Here is a 21774-nt window from a genome sequence, read left to right as displayed (position 1 = left end):
ACATTCTCCGTTAATCTGAAGAACCATATCACCATGCAAAGACCCATTTAAGCATGCAGAGTGTTCATGGTTTCATACAGAATCACAGTATTTGCTAAAGAACCCCTGTAGAGACGAGTTCTGGTTCTAAAATAAAAACCAGTAAAGAATTACAGCGTAAATAAGAGCGGAGACAGGAATTCAATGTTCAGAACTTTAAATGAAGTGGAATCATTTTATCAAAATACCTGTTTATTTTTAAATTACCATTCTCAGGATTATCCAGTGCAGTCATTTTACAAAAACAATACAAAAACATAAAGTGAGTAAATTCAGCTCAATTTTCAACAGTGCCAAAAATTCTTCATATACAGCGAAGTCATAAACTTTACAAACACCTTAGCCACATTCATTTAAACTCTAACTTAAGTCATGGAACACATCCCCTCTCTTAGGCCAGTTAGGGTCACTACTGTATTTATAAATACATACATGCATACACTGATCAGGCATAACATTCTGACCACCTCCTTGTTTCTACACTCACCGTCCATTTTATCAGCTCCACTTACTGTATAGCTGCTCTTTGTAGTTCTACAGTTACAGACTGTAGTATATCTGATTCTCTGATACTTTATTAGCCCCCTTTTACCCTGTTCTTCAGTGGTCAGCACCCCATGGACCCTCACAGAGTAGGTACTATTTGGGTGGTTGATCATTCTCAGCACTGCAGTAACACTGATGGTGGTGGTGTTAGAACTCCAGCAGCACTGCTGTGTCTGATCCACTCAGACCAGCACAACACACACTAACACACCACCAATCACTGGTATAATATATGTATATATAAAATATCTATATTATAATAACTACATCATAACATCAGGTCAGTGATGTAAATGAAAGATTCTCAAAATTAAAATGCCATGTATTATGCAGGAAACCATAAATAAAAGCCTAGCACATTGGAGCAAGTGCCCTAAAACAAGCTTCCTCAGTAGGGCGTAAGAGAGAAGACAGACACTTTATAGGGAGCGAGTGAACTTGTGAACTTCTCAAGGCCAAAAACCGAGACGGAGAAATGCCAGCGATTATGCTAGAATGTTTGGCACAATGGTCTTTTTAAAAAGGATTCAGACTAGACTTGGAGATAATGGTTCACACAAGACCCTATATGATAGACGAATGAAGGTCAATTTGGATATAATGGGCCCATTATATTACATTATACAAGGGCCCATTGGGAATACATTCTCCATGCTCGAAAGGAATAAAGGACCTGCACTTCCGAATTCTGAAGAGTCTTCTCGTATTTCTTAGTTCGTTCGATTCTTTTTATTTTCTTTCAACAAACTATTGAATTAGTTTTATTTTACAAACCATAAATAGTACGAGCCACGACATCAGTATGTGAAAAGTCAGACATACAGCAGTGTCAGTCCCAACAGAGCTGCAGAGAAAAGCACACGGTTCTCTGTTCTTCTTCCAGCGTCCCTGTTCCTCAGCACTTCTCTCACTGATGGAGCTGGCACTGTTTCGACGTCTCCGTTTCTCCGCTGAAGTGTTTGTTTAACTGGTCTCTCTGTGGAACACAGACAGAGTTAAACCCATCAGAGAGAACGAGAACCACATCCACAACAACACCAATCACCATCTGCTAGTGTTCATATACAGGGTCCTTTTCATTCTTCTCCTGAAGGCCACTCACTTTTTTTACTGCACTGTACCTCCAACACTCATTTATGAATGACCAGTGTTCCGATTGGCTGCCTTCTATGGTCATGCGTTCAAGAAATAGGCTGGTCTGAAATGTGTTTAAGTCAGTAAATATGCTAAAAACCCATAAATCTGTCAATACTGGTTTCTAATACTAGCTTTGCCAGCCTGGCCTAAAATCACCCCTTCTGCCACCTCCTGTTCCACCTTAAACGGAGCAGCGGCAACATTCTACATACTGCTGCACCGTTTAAGGTGGAATGGGAAATTCAGATGAGAAGCCAACATCAGCTTTGTTGAATTTCTCAAGTCCTTTGTCTCCCATTATGTCCTGTAGTACCTCTACTGGTATAGTGGTTATAACAAAACTCCTGAGGAATAATTTCAGCTGGTGTACTGCCCACTCCTAGTAGAGCCTTTGGAAGGCAGCAGTGATCCATTTGCTTCCTGACAGCCAGAAACAGCACAACGTTAATCATTTTCCCAAACCATGCACTCTAATAACTGTGCTACAGACTGTCCGCAGGATCAACACTCCATATCACTTCAGAAAGAAGGGAAGGCATAACTGATGTAGGACAAATGTAAAGGATTAGGGTGTGACTATTTACAAAATTCGGAATACAAAGTGATACAACACAGCGGCTTCTTGAATCAGTACTTTTTTCAAAAATAAGGAGTGCCTTACATTAGTATATAAGTACAAGAGTGCAAATTAAGTGTGCTGCTTATTTGGAATGGAAAGCTGCTGCCACACCCGCACTTTGCAGATAAGACTTTCAGTTTCAGAGAACATTGACCATGATATCTGGCTTTTGCTTTGCATGGCAGCGTTTTAACTTGCACTTGTAGATGGAGCGACGAACTGTGTTCACTGACAGTGGTTTTCTGAAGTGTTCCTGAGCCAGAATGTTACAGAATGATGTCGGTTTTTAATGCAGAGCCGCCTGAGGGATCGAAGGTCACGCGCATTCAATGTCTCTGAATCTTTTGATGATATTATGGACTGTAGATGATGAAACCCCTAAATTCCTTACAATTACATGTTGAGAAACATTGTTCTCAGCAATGTTGTTCACAAAGTGGTGAACCTCGCCCCGTCCTTGCTTGTGAATGACTGAGCCTTTCAGGGATGCTCCCTTTATACCCAATCATGACACTCATGTTTCCGAATAAACTGCTCACCTGTGGAATGTTCCAAACAGGTGTTTTTTGAGCATTCCTCAACTTTCCCAGTCTTTGGTTGCCCCTGTCCCAACTTCTTTGGAACATGTTGCAGGCATCAAATTCAAAATGAGTGAATATTTGCAAAAAACAATAAATTTTACCCGTTTGAACATGTAATATCTTGTCTTTGTAGTGTATTCAATTGAATACAGGTTGAAAAGGATTTGCAAACCATCGTATTCTGTTTTTATTTATGTTTTACACAACGTCCCAACTTCATTGGAATTGGGGTTGTATTACAAACAGCATTTAAGAAGACTGTATACAAACCTTGAACAACCAGTTCTACTTTCGTTTGTTTGTTGATAGCAGGAATGAAGCAGGTATACGGTCCTCCATCAGCCTTCTCCACATTGCTGAGTGCGATGGAGAAGTTTCCTTGTGTCCACTCGGCTGGAAAACTTTCAACTCTGCTTCTGAATGATGCGTCCTGTTCATCAAACGACGCTCTGCTGTCGATGATGTCGTACACAGTCCTGCTGTCTCTAAACCTCCAGAACACATTCCATTTATTTCGCAGTGCCTCATCACTGTTTGAACATGGTAAGATGATGTTGTGTCCTACAACAGCTTCAATCTCCTGCAGAGACACTGAAACACACATAGAGGCAGATTGAAGCACAGCCTGACTTTTGCTTTTCTCATGTGCTGCGTATGGCTTATTGAGGTGTTTAGAAATGTTGGTATATTGAGGTAAATGAAGTTCTCACCTTTATCTATCAGCAGCAGGACCACACAGGACAACCAGCATCTGTAGAAACATCAGAATAATAATCATGATGGGATAGTCATGTTCTTCAAAGCTTTAAATACTGCATTTAAATCAAATCAAATCATTTTTTACATTAAATGATCATGGGACAGCAGGTTGCAGGCTTCTGACAGCTTGTAGTGGTATTTGATTGTGTTTCAGAGTTGTCTTTGGATGAGAGAAGCAGTGGTCAGTTCCGACTAAGCCTTGGCAAGGTGTTGTGAAAATATTTGCACTATTATAGCCACGTCACACAGGTGAAAGCTGTAATAGCCGTTTTACTCTGTTTATGTTCACAGACAACACTGTACAGATACAGTGTCAGAAACCATGTAAGCAAGTCTATTAGAGATTCTCTCAACACTGAGGCACCACGCTACCTGGTGGGGCACAGTGTGTGAAACACCCCCTGGTTGATACTGTGCTGTCAGTTTCCTCCAGCGTTGGCTGGCTACTAACTCACTCAGCAGCATGACGAAAATTTTACACATCTTCTCTTTCATCTGTGGTTTGGGAACTGACTAACAATTCACTCTTTCCACCAAACTCTTGGAAAACTGAGTCAGTTGGAGGCAGACCAGTGCCAACCAATCAGGGCTCAGTAGCAGCAAAGCCGACCGATCGGCCCTCGGTAGCAGCAAGGCCGACCGATCGGCCCTCGGTAGCAGCAAGGCCGACCGATCGGCCCTCGGTAGCAGCAAGGCCGACCGATCGGCCCTCGGTAGCAGCAATGCCGACCGATCGGCCCTCGGTAGCAGCAACGCCGACCGATCGGCCCTCGGTAGCAGCAACGCCGACCGATCGGACCTCACTATGGTTTGGCAACGTCGTACACAAACCAAGCAACTCACCTCGTGAGTCACTTCACCTGCCCGTCACTTCACCTCACTGACAGGACACGGAGCCCTTTAAAGACCACACTAAAGAACAGCGGGTTCAGCAGTCTGTGTATAAATGCTTTATAACGATAATGAAGTGAGAGAGAGAGAGAGAGAGAGAGAGAGAGAGAGAGAGAGAGAGAAAAAAGAGAGAGAGCGAGAGGGGGGAGAGAGAAAAGAGAGAGAGAGAGAGAGAGAGAGAGAGAGAGAGCGAGAGGGGGGAGAGAGAAAAGAGAGAGAGAGAGAGAGAGAAAGGAGAAAGAGAGAGAGAGAAAAGAGAGAGAGAGAGAGACAGAGAGAGAGGGGGGATTGAAAGAGTCAGAGAGTCAGTCAGGTAAAACAGTGTATTAGCCGCTGTTATTCGAGTTCACAGCTGCTATGAATAGTATAGTGTTTGGTTTCCAGGGTGCAGCTACAGAGAAACAGGTCTGTAATTTGTGATCATAGTGAGTGTAGAATCAATAGAGAAGCGAGGAAAGATGAGCTTTTTCTGTATTTGCGAGTATCGAGGAATCCAAACACCACGTGTGTGCGCGCGTTTCATTCGAACGAGCACCCCTATAACATTTCTGACAAGCTGCCTGCTAAAGTGACCATCAGCGCTCACCCAGGCGGTTCACAACACCTCGCTATACAGATATCTGTGTGTTAGTAAAGTGTCCTTACCCTTCACTGAGCCATGATCCGCTCATCACGGCGCTCCTGCGCAGCAGCTCGGCACTGAAAGAACGAACGCATGGATTTGAATGTTACGCTGTGGTGAATATTCCTCCTGAGACCCCGCCCCCTTTCCCCAACCGACCAATAATATTACACGACCATCATACTCCTCCCCCCTTTATCACTGATCTGCTTCCTTATACCTGCCAAAGGTTTGTGTTATTGCTTACATATAAAAGATGTTTTTAAATCTTAACAGTGACGGTTAACTATGCAGTAACAACATGATCTTTGCACCCTCAGGCAGCACTGCATTAAAAACATGCGTGATTCTGTAGTGGAAATCACTGCGAGGGCTCAAACACTTCTGAAAACCACTGGCTGTGAAAACAGTTCGGCCCTCGTCCACAAATGCTAATTCAAACTCTTAAAAACAAATAAAAAAACATACATAAACAGGATCCAGAAACACTGACACCTTCTCTGGGGTGGAGCTCATTTAAAATGGACTGAGGGGAAGTGGAAAGTGTACTGTGGTCCAACAAATCCACATTTGAAATACTAATTGGAATTCATGGACACCATAAAGACCACTCAGCTTGTGCACAGCTCAAAAGCCAGCATTCATGATGGTGTAGGGGTGCATGAGAGCACATTGTGTGGGTGACGTGCACATCTGTGAAGGCATCATTAATGCTGAATGATATATACATGTTTTGGGCAACATCCAGATGGCGTCTTTTTCGGGGAAGGCCTTGATTATTTCAGCAAGACGATGTTAAACCACATTCTGCATGTATTACAACAGCATTGCTCCATATTTAATGAGTGCAGGTGCTAAAGTGACCTGTCTGCAGTCCAGACCCTCTGAGAACATTTGGCACAATATGACAAAGGAGACTCCGAACTGTCAAGCAGCTAAATTCCTATGTTTAGCAAGAATGGGAAAACATATCACTTTCAAAACTCTCCTCAGCTCCCAAACGCTTAGAGAGTGTTGCTAAAAGAAGAGGTGATGAAACACAGAGGTAAACAGGCCCCTGTCCCAACTTTTTTTGAAACATGTTCGTCAGTGAAAGAAAGAAAGAAAGAAAGTGTTGAGTGCACTCTACTATCCCTCACTTGACAGCACTTGCGTGTTTGTTAAATCTGGTTACAAGGATCAAGAAAACAGACTATATGCAGTAAAGTTGAAGTTCCATCAGTTTTATTAGCAGAGCTCCGGGAGCTTCATCTGACGTTCACAAAGTCTGTCAGAGAAGGTCAAAGTCCAGTTGTGCAGTAATACATTTTATAATCAAGAAAGAAAGACAGAAAGACAAAGACAGAATACAGAAAGAAAGAAAGAAAGAAAGAAAGAAAGAAAGAAAGAAAGAAAGAAAGAAAGAAGGAAAGAAAGAAAGACAGAAAGAAAGTGTGGACGAAACCAGTCCTGCGTGTTCGCTGATGCAAAAAAAATGAGACGAGTATATCAGACTGAAGTGAAACAAACTAAGTTTTATTACAGAATTCTGGAGAGGTTACAAACAGAGGACATGCATCATGTATCTCCCAGGTCAGCTCTGCCCTCCCAATGTATTCTGACTCCTTTTATACCCTGAAGCTGAATATGTGTGTGTGTGGACATATAAGCTGAACCTAAATGTGTACATGTGCCTGTTTAGTGGGTGCAATGGAAATATGGTTTACCATCTATGGATGTGAAAACCTCATGTTCTAACGAAAACCTCACGTTTTAACGGTTAAGCGCAGACCTACTTCAGTTTGTGGCCTTGGCCAGTTTCCTGTTGTGTACATCTCTGCATGTTTGCCACATACTGCCTGTTGTAGCCTGCCCTGCCATGCGAATGTCATAACTCTTTAATGCTAAGCGCGAGTAAATGCCTTCTGATATTAATGCTTAAAGGTATACTACTAAAGATGTAGAAATCCACAGCAGAAAGAAAGACAAAGACAGAATACAGACAGAAATTCAGAAAGAAAGAAGGAAAGAAAGAAAGAAAGAAAGAAGGAAAGAAAGAAAGAAAGACAGAAAGAAAGAAAGAAAGAAGGAAAGAAAGAAAGAAAGAAGGAAAGAAAGAAAGAAAGAAAGAAAGAAAGAAAGAAGGAAAGAAAGAAAGACAGAAAGAAAGAAAGAAAGAAGGAAAGAAAGACAGAAAGAAAGAAAGAAAGAAAGAAGGAAAGAAAGAAAGAAAGAAAGACAGAAAGACAGAATAAATGAGTGAATGATCAGACTTGTATAAAGGCCCCGCCCACTGTCTTACTGAACCCACCTGTACTGAGGTGCTCGCACATGCATTCCGCACCCTGTCAGGTTAGGGGGCGTGTACGTGGGCGGAGCTTGTATGATTTGAATTCAAACGAGCAAATCAGAGTCTGTCTTTGCTGCTCTGCTTGTTTTCTTCCCAGTAATCTGCAGAGCATTTGATCACATCCCTACACATGAGTGAAGTTTCCTTATAGATCTGGAGCCACATGCTGTAAATCCATAATATACTATAAGGATGTTCTTCCTGTTTTGTTGTGCAAACGTGAAAAAACGGCACTTTTCTTTCGGGGTGTATTTCTAATGAAGTCCTCGACTGGACTACAGCTAATTACTGCTGGGGAGAAAAGTCTATCATCTAACCCAAATGTACGAATCTTAAACAGCGGCCGCGCTCCTGTAGCACTTTTATTTAATTCTTTTTCTTCTCGCATTCAGGTTGAGCTAAAGCTAGTTAGCCTAGCCAGTAAACCCAGTGGTGCTCCCTGTTTAAATGATGTAAAATCCCACAGTTTGGGGATGAAAAGTTACGTATGCAGGCCTTATTAAAAGTGGGGAGCCCCTAAGTCGACTTGGTGGTTATTTTTATAAAATATGGTCACAAATTAATATAACAAGGCCACTGTCTACTACATTGAGACCACATATTACTATACTGAGGCCACAAATTAATCTATTGAAGCCATAGTTTAAGTGTCTTCTAACTTGTGGCCAGTGTATTCATTTCTTGCCCTAATATATGGCCTTAGTGTAGTAATTTGTGGCCTCTATATAGTAAATAGTGGCCTCAATATAGTAATTCACAGCTTCAGTAGTAATTCATGGCCTCAGTATAGTAATTTGTGGCCATGCCTTATTAAAAAATAATCACCATCAAATAATTTATGTAAATTTGTAGCCTCAATATAGTCATTTATAAACGTAGTGTAGTAATGTGTGGCCTCACTATGGCAATTCTTAGCCTCAACATAGTAATTTGTGGCCACACCTTATTAAAAATGATCACCATTAAATAGTTTATGTAAAATACTGTATTCTGAAAAGTTTACTATGCAAGCTTTCTTAATAGCGGGGAGCCCTTAAGGTGACAATATAGTAATTTTGGCCTCAATATAGTAATTGGTGGCCATGCCTTAATGAAAAAGAATCACCATTAATTTTACTTATTTTATAATTTAAATTTTTTTTATACTTTTAATTTAATTTAACTTATTAATCTAATCTCCATGTTGCCTTTGGGACTCCGTATAAAAGACATCTTCATAGGTAAAAGACACAGGTCCATCACCAACGCTGCTTTCTTTAAGGCGCTTAGCTACGAGACAGCCGCCTTCGGTTTGGGACACAGCCACTAAACCACGCTCGCGTACTAAGTAGTGCGGAAGTACTGCGTCTAGGACGCAGCCAGTCAGCTCGGCGCTACTGTGCGTCACTTATACGCGCCCAGAGCGCTTAGAGTAAACACAGCTTAGCCGTGCTTTATATTTATGAACCATACCGAGTTTATTTCCCTGCAGAGCCCACTTTACTTGGTTTAATCTGCTTTTTAGCTAATGCCATGTAACTGCGTGTCGTGACATCATTCCACAGCTGAGCCAGAGCCGCTCTTAGTAGCGCTAGCTAAGCTAACCGTTTGTGCAGCTGCGCTCCGGAGTCTTCAGTGGAAGTCAGCTCGGTTAGCTAACCTAGCGAATTTATTAAAGACATGCCACACCGTCGGTGTCTCAAAGGGACCTTCTTGCCGGACTGAACGTGCCCAGAGCTCCGGAGGTGACCCGGTTTCCCACCGAGGACGAGGAGAAGGTATTCGCGTTGGCTAACACTGGCTGCTTTCAGAGACTCGGCCGAGACTCTTGTATGTTTTGCTCTAAAACACCAAAGCAACAAGTGAGCCTCAGCCAAAGAGATGCTGAAACCTCGGCTAACGAGCCTAAGCACTTAAATGCAAACGCAGGTTAAGTTACTTTCAATGAAAGCAACGTAAGCCCATTTGTTTTTCCTCCCCCCACTTCAGATGGGAACCCCGTTCAAAATCCCTAAGAAGAAGCAGCCAGACTCCTCCAGCCTCCAGATGATGTCTCCTCTCTCCAGAGTCCAGGACAGCGACACCTCCAAAGTATGAAGTGACCCTTTCGTTGGAGTCAGTGTGAAATGATGAGGGCTTGACTGCTTATTTCTGTTTCTGCAGTCTTGAGTCAGGTGGATCACGCTCACACATCAGTTGCACCAACGAGCACTAAAGGCTGAAGTATCTCAGTGTAGGGTAAGAGAGCAGGTTCCTGTCCAGCTGTTCGTTGACATGTCAGTGTTTGCTGTTTTCTAGACAAGCTGGACCCAGGTCTCGTTGAACGGCAAAAGGCCGCACAAAAGCAGCTCCGTCAATGGGAGAGTAGATGCCAGCCCTGGACCTGCCGGAGCGGACAGGTGAGGAGCGAGTCGTCATAACATGCTTCCCAGCCGTTCTGCTGTTTGGACTGCTGGGATGGTTTGGTTAGGCATCAAATGGAGCTGTGAGGTCAGTGAAAGTAACAGGGAATTCAGCCTTATTGCTCCCAGGTGAGCAGTTTTGGCTTTAAAGCTGTGGATCTCAGTTCCAGCCCAGGGCGAATGCCAAGCGACTTGATGGTCCTCAGTAAGAGTCGAATGCTTGCAAATTGTCTCCTCTTATTCACTCAGAGTGTGTGTTTATTGCCTCCTTTTGACAGCTATTAGTAGGTGTCTGCGTTCGGTAGGTGTTTCGATTTGACTGATTTTTCAAAACGATATTTGATTATGTGTTTATTGTAGTCTGTAAGAGTCAATTGCTGGACTGCTGCAGTGGAATATATGCAGTTTACTCATTTTACAGCATGTCATTGGTGTTGGAGCAAAACCTTGTGTCTCCAAAATGGGAACTTTACAGGAGAAGGAAAAACATACATTACTTTTAATGTAAGTCAATGGAACCAGACTTTTCTCCAGGTCATTTTGGACTGTTTCTTTTGGTCAGTTCTTCGTGAAATTTACCCACAACTTAAAGAACAGCAGGCTTTTTCAAATGATATATAAAACTGAAAAATGCCCAACAGAGTCTTGTTGCACACATGCACTCTCATCCCAAGTGATGTCACGTGCACATGCGCTCTCTGCCACAATGGCAAAAGCAGCTCAACGGCATGGTCACTTGTGGCGGCTGCTGCTTAGCGATATCACGACTGGAGAATTCAGTTTAACGTACGTTGCTGGCTGCATATCACAGTGTAAAGAATTCAGATCAAAAGTGTTAATATTTGAACAGACAAAATGTATAGAATCTTAATAATGATATTTATCTGTGTGTGTGTGGTGTGTATGTGTATATATATATATATATATATATATATATATATGTATATGTATTTTCTGGTTGTTTATTTGAGTTCCTGTTGCCTTCCTATCATCTGGAACCAGTCTGCCCATTCTCCTCTGACCTCTCACACCAACAAGGCATTTTCGTCCACACAACTGACCGCTCACTGGATATTTCCTCTTTTTCGGACCGTTCTCTGTAAACCCTAGAGATGGTTGTGTGTGAAAATCCCAGCAGATCAGCAGTTTCTGAAATACTCAGACCAGCCCGTCTGGCACCAACAACCACGCCACGTTCAAAGCCCCTTAAATCCCCTTTCTTCCCCGTTCTGATGCTCGGTCTGCACTTCAGCAGGTTGTCTTGACCACCTCTACATGCCTAAATGCACTGAGCTGCAGCCGTGTGATTGGATGATTAGCTATCTGTGTTGACAAGCAACTGAACAGGTGTACCTAATAAAGTGGCCTGTGTGTGTGTGTGTGTGTGTATATATATATATATATATATATATATATATATATATATATATATATATAAAATGTTTCTTTTATAGTTTTTCTCTTTATTTGAATTATGAATGTGACTTTATTCTAATGTATATGGTAATAAACTCACTGCTGAGCTAAATTGTTTAAACATTTGCTTAGATGCCTAAAACTTTCACACAGTACTGTACTTGCACAAAAATGATCGGACATTGAATTTCCTTGCTTTCCTGTACAGATTTTTTGCCCCTCCCTATAGCTCTGAATGTGCATCTTGCAGATATGAGGCTCAGCTCCTTCTCGCACCACAGGTGCTGCCAACCAATACAGTCTCTCAAAATAAAGCCCACTGACCTATAAAAGGCTTCTAAAATGGACTCTAAGCAAGAGCACCCAAAGATCGCAGCAGCAGGGCTGTATGATCTTATTCTTAAAGGGGAATTCCACCCATTTTTCAGAATTTCTGCATACTTTAGTCGTTGAGAAGTTATTCGGAGAGGTTTGGTGTGAATGTTTCCGATTCTTTACAGTGGTGGTGATGGGAACCAGGGGTCGTCATGACTACCACACAAATGTAGACACTTTTGGTGAGATCTTCTCAAAATGATTGTAAAGCAATGTCTCAGGCATCTGGCAGTTTATCCCTGATAATTTTGTGTAATAACTTTCTGTGAGGGAGGTTTTAGAGGAGGACATCTGGTTCCTGTCATCACCACTGTGAACATTTGTGACTGGTTTTCTCCAAAAAGGAGTATTTCACACCAGACCCCTCTGAATGATCTTGATGAAATGATTCATCATTTATATCAGTGTTTTCAGGACTGCTTGCCACATTTTCTGACGGTAATGACGGCGATGTTGTTGTTGTTGCGAGATTTTACGTTAATTACGTTGTTATTCTCTTTTGTTACGATTTTCAACAACGTTTAGGCAAGCGATTCAAATCCATCACATTTTTGGTGCTACCATTTTAAAAAATGTTCTTTGAAGAACCATATACAACATGTTCTCCATCGATCTGAAGAGCTATGTCACCACGCAAAGAGCCAGCATGCACACAGTTCTATATAGACCTCATGGTTCTGCATTGAACCATTGCCTTTTCTGAAGAACCCTTGAAGAACCATCTTTTTTTAAAGTGTGTACACTAAAGCTTCTCTCAGTGGAGCATGAGTTCAGTGTTTAAAGCGGACACCAGGTGGTGCTCTGCACCTATGTTCTTTTTCAGATCAGCTGATATGAATATCCCCTGAACATTTCCATGCTGGTGCAGAACTTGCTCTGCCATTTGTTATGCAAAATGTGACGTCAGCATATGTTGACCACTCTAATGAACAAATCCTTGTGTCTCTCAGAGCTGTCCTGTCAACCTTCCAGAGGTCAGAAGCCAGAGGACCTCCCTCGGTGAATGGGAACCCTGCTAAGGCCGTTGGGAGCCCAAATTCAAGGCCAGTGCCCCGGACACCCGCTGATAACCACGTGTCTCTCACAGATCAAAACAGGTGAGGTGGTCAGGTCTGTAAAGAGAAGAAACATGAAGGAATGGAATATTGACACTAGATGAAGAAGGTGTTTACGTTATGATGGTAGACAGATGCCGAATATTCCATGTTTTTTAACGGAGCAGAGATGGAAAGTTTTGCACGGTGATGGCAGCAGTCAGTGGAACGTTCTGTCAGGAGTTCAGGGTTTTTTCTTTTTTCTTTTCTTTTTTCTTTTTTTTTTTTGAAACTTGGACGTGTTGTTCTCACAAACATGTCAAATAAAATTAACTGACTAAAGCTTAATGCTTTCTTATTTTGAATGTACAAGCACGGGTGTCTGGTTGAGTGATTAAAATCAACCTGAATGATTTTATTGATTTTAGGCTGATTTTTTTTTTTTTTTTTTTTTTTTCTTTTAGTCTCTAGATTCTTAGAGTTTATGAGAGATTACGGCTTAAAGTAGTACATACTTTTTTGGCTCTTCCCTACAGACCCCCGCCTGATCTGCTAAATAATTATAGGAATATTTTTTAACTTTAATGTTTATGGACACGTTTGGAGGCGGTTTTTTGAGAATGACCCAGGTGCTGAGCACTCAGCTGAAGTCCATTTACAACAGAACCTTGATGGAAACACACCATTAGGAAATTTTTCAAAAGTTGACTTGACTACCACCCTTTGGTCCAATCCCATTTCTTATTTTTTACCCCTACCCCTTGTCTTTGAGTGTCACCTTGCCCCTTAGAACTGAGTGACAAGCGGTAATGGTTGAAATCTTTCCTATGAAATAAAAAGAGCATCACTTCATTAACAGCTAGTAGCGCCGCTCTGTAGGCGACCCTGCCCGTCTGCAGTGACAGCAGAGGAGGGGAAAGTTCAGCTGCTCACTGCTGGACTTCGGCTACATTTAGGACATCCATCCATCCATTTCCTAAGCCGCTTCTCCGTCAGGGTCGCGGGGGGGGTGCTGGAGCCTATCCCAGCAGTCTTCGGGCGGAAGGCAGGATATACCCTGGACAGGTCGCCAGTCCATCGCAGGGCCATTTAGGACATAATAATATAATAATAATAATAATAATAACAATAGGGCAAGTTTTTATAATCGCCCCCACTCCTAATTCTACTCCTAACAGAACATTTAGCCAGCTAGCTACCAAGACATCAGTGTACTATTAGCCATTTTTAGGTTTGTTATGAAAAGAAGGACCAGAATACACTGAAGCCACATTAAACTGAGTTAATATAATGGTTATTGTAATTTTTAGCAGAGAAAATAGAATCTTTCTTTGGTTTCTTGTTCAGCCGTCTTACCATTTTTCTTTGTTTCTCATAACAGCCAGTTTGGAGTCTCTGAAAAACCTCCGTTTGGAGGGCCATATAGCCCTAACACTTCGCCCTACCTCAACAGAAAAACCGGGACACCCTACCCCCTAGACGTAAACACGCAAAACAAGGTTAAGGCCTAAGTGGTAGGGGCAAGGGGTTAAATGGGATAGTCTACTTTACTAAAATTAGTGAATTGGATCATGGTGAAATGTGATTTTAAGGGGTCTAACAATGAATCGTTATATCACAGTGCAAAACGATGACCATGTGGATTGTGGAGAATGATTTTCTTTTTGATTATTCCGTTTAATGCAGTTACATTGTTTAGGGAACCACACAGTCAGCACCAGTTAACGCCTCTGTTCAGCGCTCTTTCTGCTCCCAGCACAACTGTGACATGATTACAATCATCATTTCCATTCATTTGATTTTACTCGTTAATCAAGTATCAGTTATGGGTAGGAGTGTATCACTAAAACACTCTCATAGAATCATTTCCTACCGAATCATAATCATAGCAATTCATTCCTGAAGGCTGATATTTACACCGCTATTTTCTCTGTCTCTCAGATGGAGGCCCAAAAGAGCGTCAGACACTTTATGCCAGAGCGAGAGAGACAAAGACACACCTGCCATTAAGAAGCAATGGGGTGAGTGCTGAATATATAACTTTTAATCCTTTGTTACTCTGCTCTTCAGTGGTCAGGACCCCCACAGAGCAGCACATTATTTGTGTGGTGGATCGTTCTCAGTGACGCTGACGTGGTGCTGGTGGCGTGTGAGTGTGTGTTACGCTGGTGCGAGTGGACCAGACACATCAGCACTGCAGTACTGACAATCAAAAATATCCAGCCAGCAGCGTCTTGTGACCACTGATGAAAGACTGGAGGAATGCAACACAAACTGTGCAGCAGCAGATAAACTGTGCAGCAGCAGATGAGCTGTCGTCTCTGACTTCACATCTACTGGTGGACTGACAAGGTAGGAGTGTGTAATAGAGTGGACAGTGAGGGGACACAGGTTTAAAAATTCCAGCGGCACTGCTGTGTCTGATCCACTCGTATCAGTGCAACACACAATAACGCACCACTATCATGTCAGTGTCGCTGAGAATGATCCGCCAGCCAAATAGTACCTGCTCTGTGGGGGTCCTGACCACTGAAGAACAGGGTAAGAAAGTACCAGAGAAGCAGATGGACTACAGTCTGTGCCTGTAGAACTACAAAGTGCTCCTATATGGTCACTGGCGCTGATAAAATGGACAGTGAGTGTGGATACCAGGTGAGTGTAATGGTTTCATCCCACCACAGGTAAAAGCAGAAAAGAGGTGAGGTGGTAGATTTTTTCCCCCCTTATTCAGATTCCTATAGGCTGCCGGAATGCTGTTCCCGATCATTCCAGCCAAATTTAACCCTTTCCTGCTTGGCACAAGAGTGAAAATCCCACACAATTTTAATGAAATGCAATCGAGTGGCAAAATGGTTTTCCCCAAATTAAAAAATCTTTTTTAGAAAAATTATTTTTCCATCCATCCATCTTCTAAGCTGCTTCTCCGTCAGGGTCGCGCGGGGGTGCTGGAGCCTATCTCAGCGGTCATTGGGCGGAGAGCAGGATACACCCTGGACAGGTCGCCAGGCCATCGCAGGGCAGACAGACAGACACAGACAGTCACTCACACACTCACACCTAGGGGCAATTTAGCATGTCCAATTGGCCTGACTGCATGTCTTTGGACTGTGGGAGGAAACCGGAGAACCCGGAGGAAACCCACGCAGACACGGGGAGAACATGCAAACTCCACACAGAGAGGGCCCCGGTCACCCAGCAGGGGAATCGAACCCAGGCCCTCCTTGCTGTGAGGCGACAGCGCTACCCACCACGCCACCGTGCCGAAAAACTATTTTTGTTGAATGCGTCACTTACAGTTAGGTGGGAAGCAGTGTACGCAAATGTGTTGTTAATGTTTCCACATAATCTCAAAACATACTTTATACTCTACAACGCAATTAATAGTGACGCACATAGACAGTCAAAGCTAAATAAAAGCTTGGCCTACATATCTGCCGTGAATTATCATGTAGCTAATGAAGGAAAGTGTCCTATTTGGAGCCGCCGCCTCATGTGGGCTTTTAATGAGCTCTTAAAGTCGCAAATGTGCGCTCTCTCTTTCTTTTTCTGTCTCTCTCACTTTCTTTGTTTCTCTCATTCTCTCACCCCCTTTCTCTTTCTCTGCTCTACATTTTGCTGGAAAACTGCAGCATTTTCCTGGCTGCGTATAGCTGATAAAGGAACGAAACCTTAACTTGCTTAGCTTTATGGACCTGTTAAAAAGATCCTGCTGTTCTCGTAGTCAGTTTCTCTCTCTCACTCAATAATCTACCCCAAAGTACCTAAAGGTCAGTAAGGGGCATTTATTGATTGATTTGATAGCTAGGAGAATGAGAACACCATGTCCTGATGCAGTTTTGCATTGTTCTCTTCTGTTTGCAGGATCTGGTCATACAGTAACATGGAAATCTTCTCTGATGGAGGATGAGGAGGGTGAGGAGGGTGAGGATGGGGACAAACAGGCTGTTTCTCCAGTGAAAGAAGCAAAGGGACCGTCCACTACTGCGGTCAGTCAGCAAGCGTCAGTCCGAAGCCTCAGCTCCACGCCTCCAGAGTCTAAAGTGAGACATTAAATTTGTCTTTGAAAGCTTAAGATATCCAGCACCACCACAATTGGGTTCATTTTATTCATTAGGTTCATCCTACACTGAGGAGGTAAAACAAAATGACTTCTGAAGTCATAGGTTCAATCCCAGTATTAGGAAAGGTAGCTTTACAGCTACACTGTATGGACAAAAGTATTGGGACACTGACACATTACAACTACAGGAGCTTTCATGACATCCTATTCTAAATCCATAAGGCATCAATATAGAGTTGGTCCCTCTTAACAGCTTCCACTCCTCTGGGAAGCTTTCTACAAGATTTTGCAGTGTGTCTGTGGGAATTTTGGTCCATTCATCCAGAAGAGCATGTTTGAGGTCAGGCACTGATGTTGGACGAGAGGGTCTGGCTCGCAATCTTTCATTCTAGTTCATTCCACAGGTGTTTGATGGGGTTGAGGTCAGGACTCCAGTTAAGTTTCTTCACACCGAACTCACCCAGCCATACCTTCATGGACTTTGCGCACTGGGGCTCAGTTGTACTGGAACAGAAAGGTTCTTCCCCAAACTGTTCCCACAAAGTTTGAAGTGTACAATTGTCCAAAATGTCTTGGTCTGTTGAAGCATTAAGATTTCCCTTCACTGGAATTAAGCGGTCTAGACCAACTCCATATCATTATCCATCCTCTACCAAACTTTGCAATTGGCGCAGTTCGGCAGGTAACATTGTCCTGGCATTGACCAAACCCAGTCCGTCAGACTGCCAGAAGTGTTATTTTTTATTCCACAAAAGTAAGTTATTCAAAATAATATTCTGTGGAGTCCAGTGGTGGTGCTTTACACCACTCCATCTGACTTTTGTCATTGTGCATTTAGATCTTAGGCTTGTGTGCAGCTGCTCAGCCATAGAAACGCATTTCCCGAAGCTCCTAACGTGCAGTTCTTTTCCTGGTGTTGCTTCCAGAGCCAAGTTGGAACTCGTTAGTGGGTGATTCAACAGAAGATAGGCACTGCACTTCAGTTTACGTGGTGTGCCGCTTCGTGGCTGAACTGTTGTTGCTCCTAGATGCTTCCGTTCCACAATAATAGCACTTACAGTTGTCCAGGGTAGATCTAACAGGGATGAAATTACACAAACTGACTTGTGGCAGAGGTGGCAGCCAGTGAAAGAGCCATGTTTAAAGTCACTGAGTTCATCAGTACGACCCTCTACTGCCAGTGTTTCTTTCGAGACTGCAAGACCATGTTGTTAATTTTATCCACTTGTTAGCAATAGATGCGGCCAAAATATGTAAAATTAGTCATTTAGAGCTGTGTCCCAATATTTTTCCCCATATAGTATATGAAGTGAATGCAAGAATTAGGATGTCATGATGTGGATTTTGCCGTACATTTTAATATTCTGTACTACTTCTGATCTACTTTTTCTACTTTATCATGTAAATGTAGAGTTTGTTGTGGTTGTTTTCTTTTACTGCTAAATTGGCTGATGGCTGTTTTTTTTCCCCTTTTGGCCTATTTTTATTAACTTTTTTTTTAATATATATAATCCAAAGCTCACACTGTGTGGGGTAAATAAAACAAACTAGCACATTTCCAGTGTTTATTAGTCAAACTTGCAATATAAACCACATTATTTGCTCAGTAATGAGCCAAGTTGGCATTTGAAAATTTTCAGTTGCAAGTCAGTTACTTTTTTAAATAACATGAATCACATCAAGAGTAAGAGGCACGATGAGTCACGCACAAGTATGCTATGACATTTTGGTGTAAAAACCAGAGTGCATTAATTTGCACTTTCTCACCTTATTAACTTCATAAAACTGCAGCAATAAATAAAAACAAAATACGCCATTTGCAGATTTTGTCAAAGTGACAAAACAGTAGCTCTGTCTTTTCTCTGTGCTTTGCAAGACTGTAGGGGTCAAGGGCAATGGAGAGAGGGCACAGCCTTCTTCTGACCAGACCACGGAGGGAAAAGTGCCAGAGAAGCCAGTGAGGACCCCTGGAGAGAAAGCCTTGTCCATGCTCTTCAGAAAAGCTGGGAACATTCGGACTTATTCCAGAAATAAGCTCCAGCTGAGGCTTTCATACAAAACGTCCCAGAGGGCCAAGCCCAGCTCCACGGAGCCTAGTATGTACATGTGCTTTTTTTCCTCATGTGACTTGCATTAATTCTTTATTCATTCTATATGAAAGCGCATAATGTATACGTCTATCTCTGGGTCAGTAATAGGGCTTCACAATATGGACACACTTCTAGTGTTGTGGTTATATTTCTACATATTGTCATTGCGATATGCTTTGCAATATATTAAAACTGCAGGAGTTAATCAGTAATTCAAGTTAAACACTGCCCTGCATTAGTTTGGTTAAAATACTTTTATTATAGTTTATGTGAATATCTTGATTTTTAAAAAAAATATCTGCCCTGCTAGATCTGCCCTAGACAACTGTAAGTGCCAGTGGTGGACTAAGTACACAAATCATGTGCTTGAGTCAAAGTAGACATAAAATATTACTCCAGTAAAAGTAGAAGTTCCTCCCTTTAGACCTCCACTTGAGTAAAAGTACAAAAGTATTTGCCTTCAAATGTATTTAAGTATCTAAAGTACTAAAAGCGTAATTCTGGCTCTGATGTCCTGTTATCATGTTTATAACAAGACTGGCTTCGTGAACTCATTTCAGGTGAAAGTCCTCCCGCGTCTCTCTTGGTAAACCAGTCTTTTAATAGAACGTCATTAATTAGTGACGCTGACGTCTATTAAAATGATCAGAAGCACAAAACACTGAAGGTAAACAGTTTCCATCAGGGAGAACCGAGTGGCTCTGAAATCACTTTTTACACACAAGCAAAGTTTCAGTTTCAGATTTATTTACAACTTAGTTCCAAGTTTAAGTTGAATAAAAACTGGCTTTAAACTCAGGATCACAGATGAGCTCCTTTACTATGTTGATCTGTAGGCGTCTGTTCATAAACATAAACCAGCCCAAACTAATTTACTATAAAATGAAACGGTGTTTGTATAAATTCAGAAAAATGCAGCGTCAGTCACGACTGCATATGTGGACATATTTCTATATTGTGCTCTATTTACACAAATTTAGGTTAGTAACTGGTATTTACTTAGTTACTGTCCACCACTGGTAAGTGCTATTATTGTGAAATTGAGCATCTAGGAGCAGTGACAACTCAGCCACGAAGTGGCAGACCATATTTGTCTGTGAAGGCAACATCAGCTCAAGAACTGTGCATTGGGAGCATAATGAAATGGGTTTCCATGGATGAGCAGATAAGTCTGCACAGCGCCAAGGGGAATTAACTCCATATTCATACCATGGTTTTGGAATAGGATGTCTAGCTCATATAAGTGTAATGGTGCATTGCGCAGCCCTAGTCAATAACAGTGTTTGGAGTGACAGAATTCAGTGCGGTTGAACATATCAGTTCATAACTACACCAAATAAGGTGTAGTAGTTCCTGAAAAATAAGGAATAAGATTTATAGCTGAATAACAAATCTGACAGTATAAGGAGGCAAAAACACAATGATGTTAGGGCCCTTAGATAAAGTTATGATCTTCTAAGCTGAGATTAGATCAGGATAACAGCTAATGTGGGAAACAGTGATATGGTCATCATCACCATGTTCTCCACAAGTGGGAGAGTGCATGTGCAGCGTACACTGAGAGAAGCCTGAGTGCTTCATCCCTACTGTATGTGTTACTTTGGGGGCATTTTGCTGAAATGGTTTGGGTCCAGTTGTGGTGGATGGACACACTACTAAGACACACAGGCCCTTATTTGTCAAAGGTGCATAACAAGAGGACAGACTTGACCTCGTTTACTGATGCATGAGCTACTCTGTACAAACCACCTGATTCATGAAACTGTCATGCGTTATGAAAGTCACGATGACAGTCATGCAAATGAGCAAAGATTTAAGTTTGTGCATGAAATCAAGCTCCAGCCTACGCAGCACCTCATTGACATATCATTTACATGAAGCAGGTGTTTCGGTAGGGAGCCAATAAAATGAAGGTATTCAGCAGCTTGTGACTGTGAGTTTGAGGGTGAGCAGTGAGTGCAGTGCGCCCTCTACTGACCAAACTGTATAGCGTTAAAATTACGATGACTGGAAAGAGTAAAATAAAGAAAACGTCTTTTTAAGGCAGTAGAATGACGTGTTGTGTTAAATAAAATATTTAAACGCTCTCTCTCGCTATTCTCTCTCTCTCTGTCTGTTCTCTCTATCTGTTCTCTGTCTCTGTTCTCTCTATCCTCTATTCTCTCTTTAGTTTTTCTCTTACTCTGTGTGTCTGTGTCTCTCTCTATTCTCTATCTGTATTCACTCACTTTTTCTGTGTTTTCTCTGTCTCCCTCTCTCTCTCTGTCTCTCTTTTTCTATTTCATCTCACTATCTCTTTCTTTTCTTTTCTCTCTTTCTATTTTCTCTCACTGTCTCTCTCTAACTCTGTATTCTCTCACTCTTTCTGTCTTTCTCTCTCTTTCTCTGTCTCACTCTCTATCTGTCTTTTGTCTGTCTTTATTTTCTCTTTGTGTCTCTATTTTCTTTTCCTCTTTCTCTTTACTTTCGCTCTTTTTTTTCTGTCTCCATTCTCTCTCTCTTAAACTGTGTTTTCTCGCTTTCTATCTCTCTCTCTTTTCTTTTTCTCTCTTTCTCTTTTCTCTCACTTTTTTACTTTCTCTCTCTCTCTCTCTCTCTCTCTCTCTCTCTCTCTCTCTCTCTCTCTCTCTTCTCATTGAGAAGGATGTGCTTGTTATTTCTGTCTGGAGACGCACGGCTCAGTTCTGCTTCAGCACCTTGCAAATCCCTCTCATTCAAATCCTGTACCCTCTCACTGCTACAGGACAAGAGTGGACACCCTGAGAGAGAGAGAGAGAGAGAGAGAGAGAGAGGGAATAGAAAAAGAGGATTAAAAAAGCAAGGGATGAGAATAGAATAAGAAGAGTGCCAAAAAAGCCAATTCAAGTGTCATAAACACATGCATATATGTTTATA

The 21774-nt window shown here is 42.0% G+C and overlaps 1 protein-coding gene across 8 annotated transcripts in view; it reads left to right on the top strand.

The window, feature by feature from the left end:
- The window catches only part of senp7b (SUMO specific peptidase 7b), a 67702-nt gene that overhangs the window by 3906 nt on the left and 42022 nt on the right, over window positions 1-21774 (top strand). For 7 of the 8 annotated variants that reach the window (XR_005129645.1, XR_005129643.1, XR_005129639.1 and 4 more), the window contains exons 2-7: window positions 9492-9593; window positions 9801-9901; window positions 12646-12792; window positions 14671-14750; window positions 16591-16769; window positions 18666-18885. Coding sequence is in view for 1 of the 8 variants with exons in the window: in XM_037534525.1 (XP_037390422.1) it covers window positions 9492-9593; window positions 9801-9901; window positions 12646-12792; window positions 14671-14750; window positions 16591-16769; window positions 18666-18885 (829 nt within the window). In the remaining 7 variants the exon portion in view is untranslated. Of the gene's footprint in view, window positions 1-8895; window positions 9281-9491; window positions 9594-9800; window positions 9902-12645; window positions 12793-14670; window positions 14751-16590; window positions 16770-18665; window positions 18886-21774 lie in introns of those variants that run through there. The other variant, XR_005129644.1, reaches the window with a different exon arrangement.

The sequence above is a fragment of the Pygocentrus nattereri genome, chromosome 25, assembly GCF_015220715.1.
Source record: "Pygocentrus nattereri isolate fPygNat1 chromosome 25, fPygNat1.pri, whole genome shotgun sequence".
NCBI classification, from domain to species: domain Eukaryota; kingdom Metazoa; phylum Chordata; class Actinopteri; order Characiformes; family Serrasalmidae; genus Pygocentrus; species Pygocentrus nattereri.
This window is presented reverse-complemented; position numbering and strand designations above follow the sequence as displayed.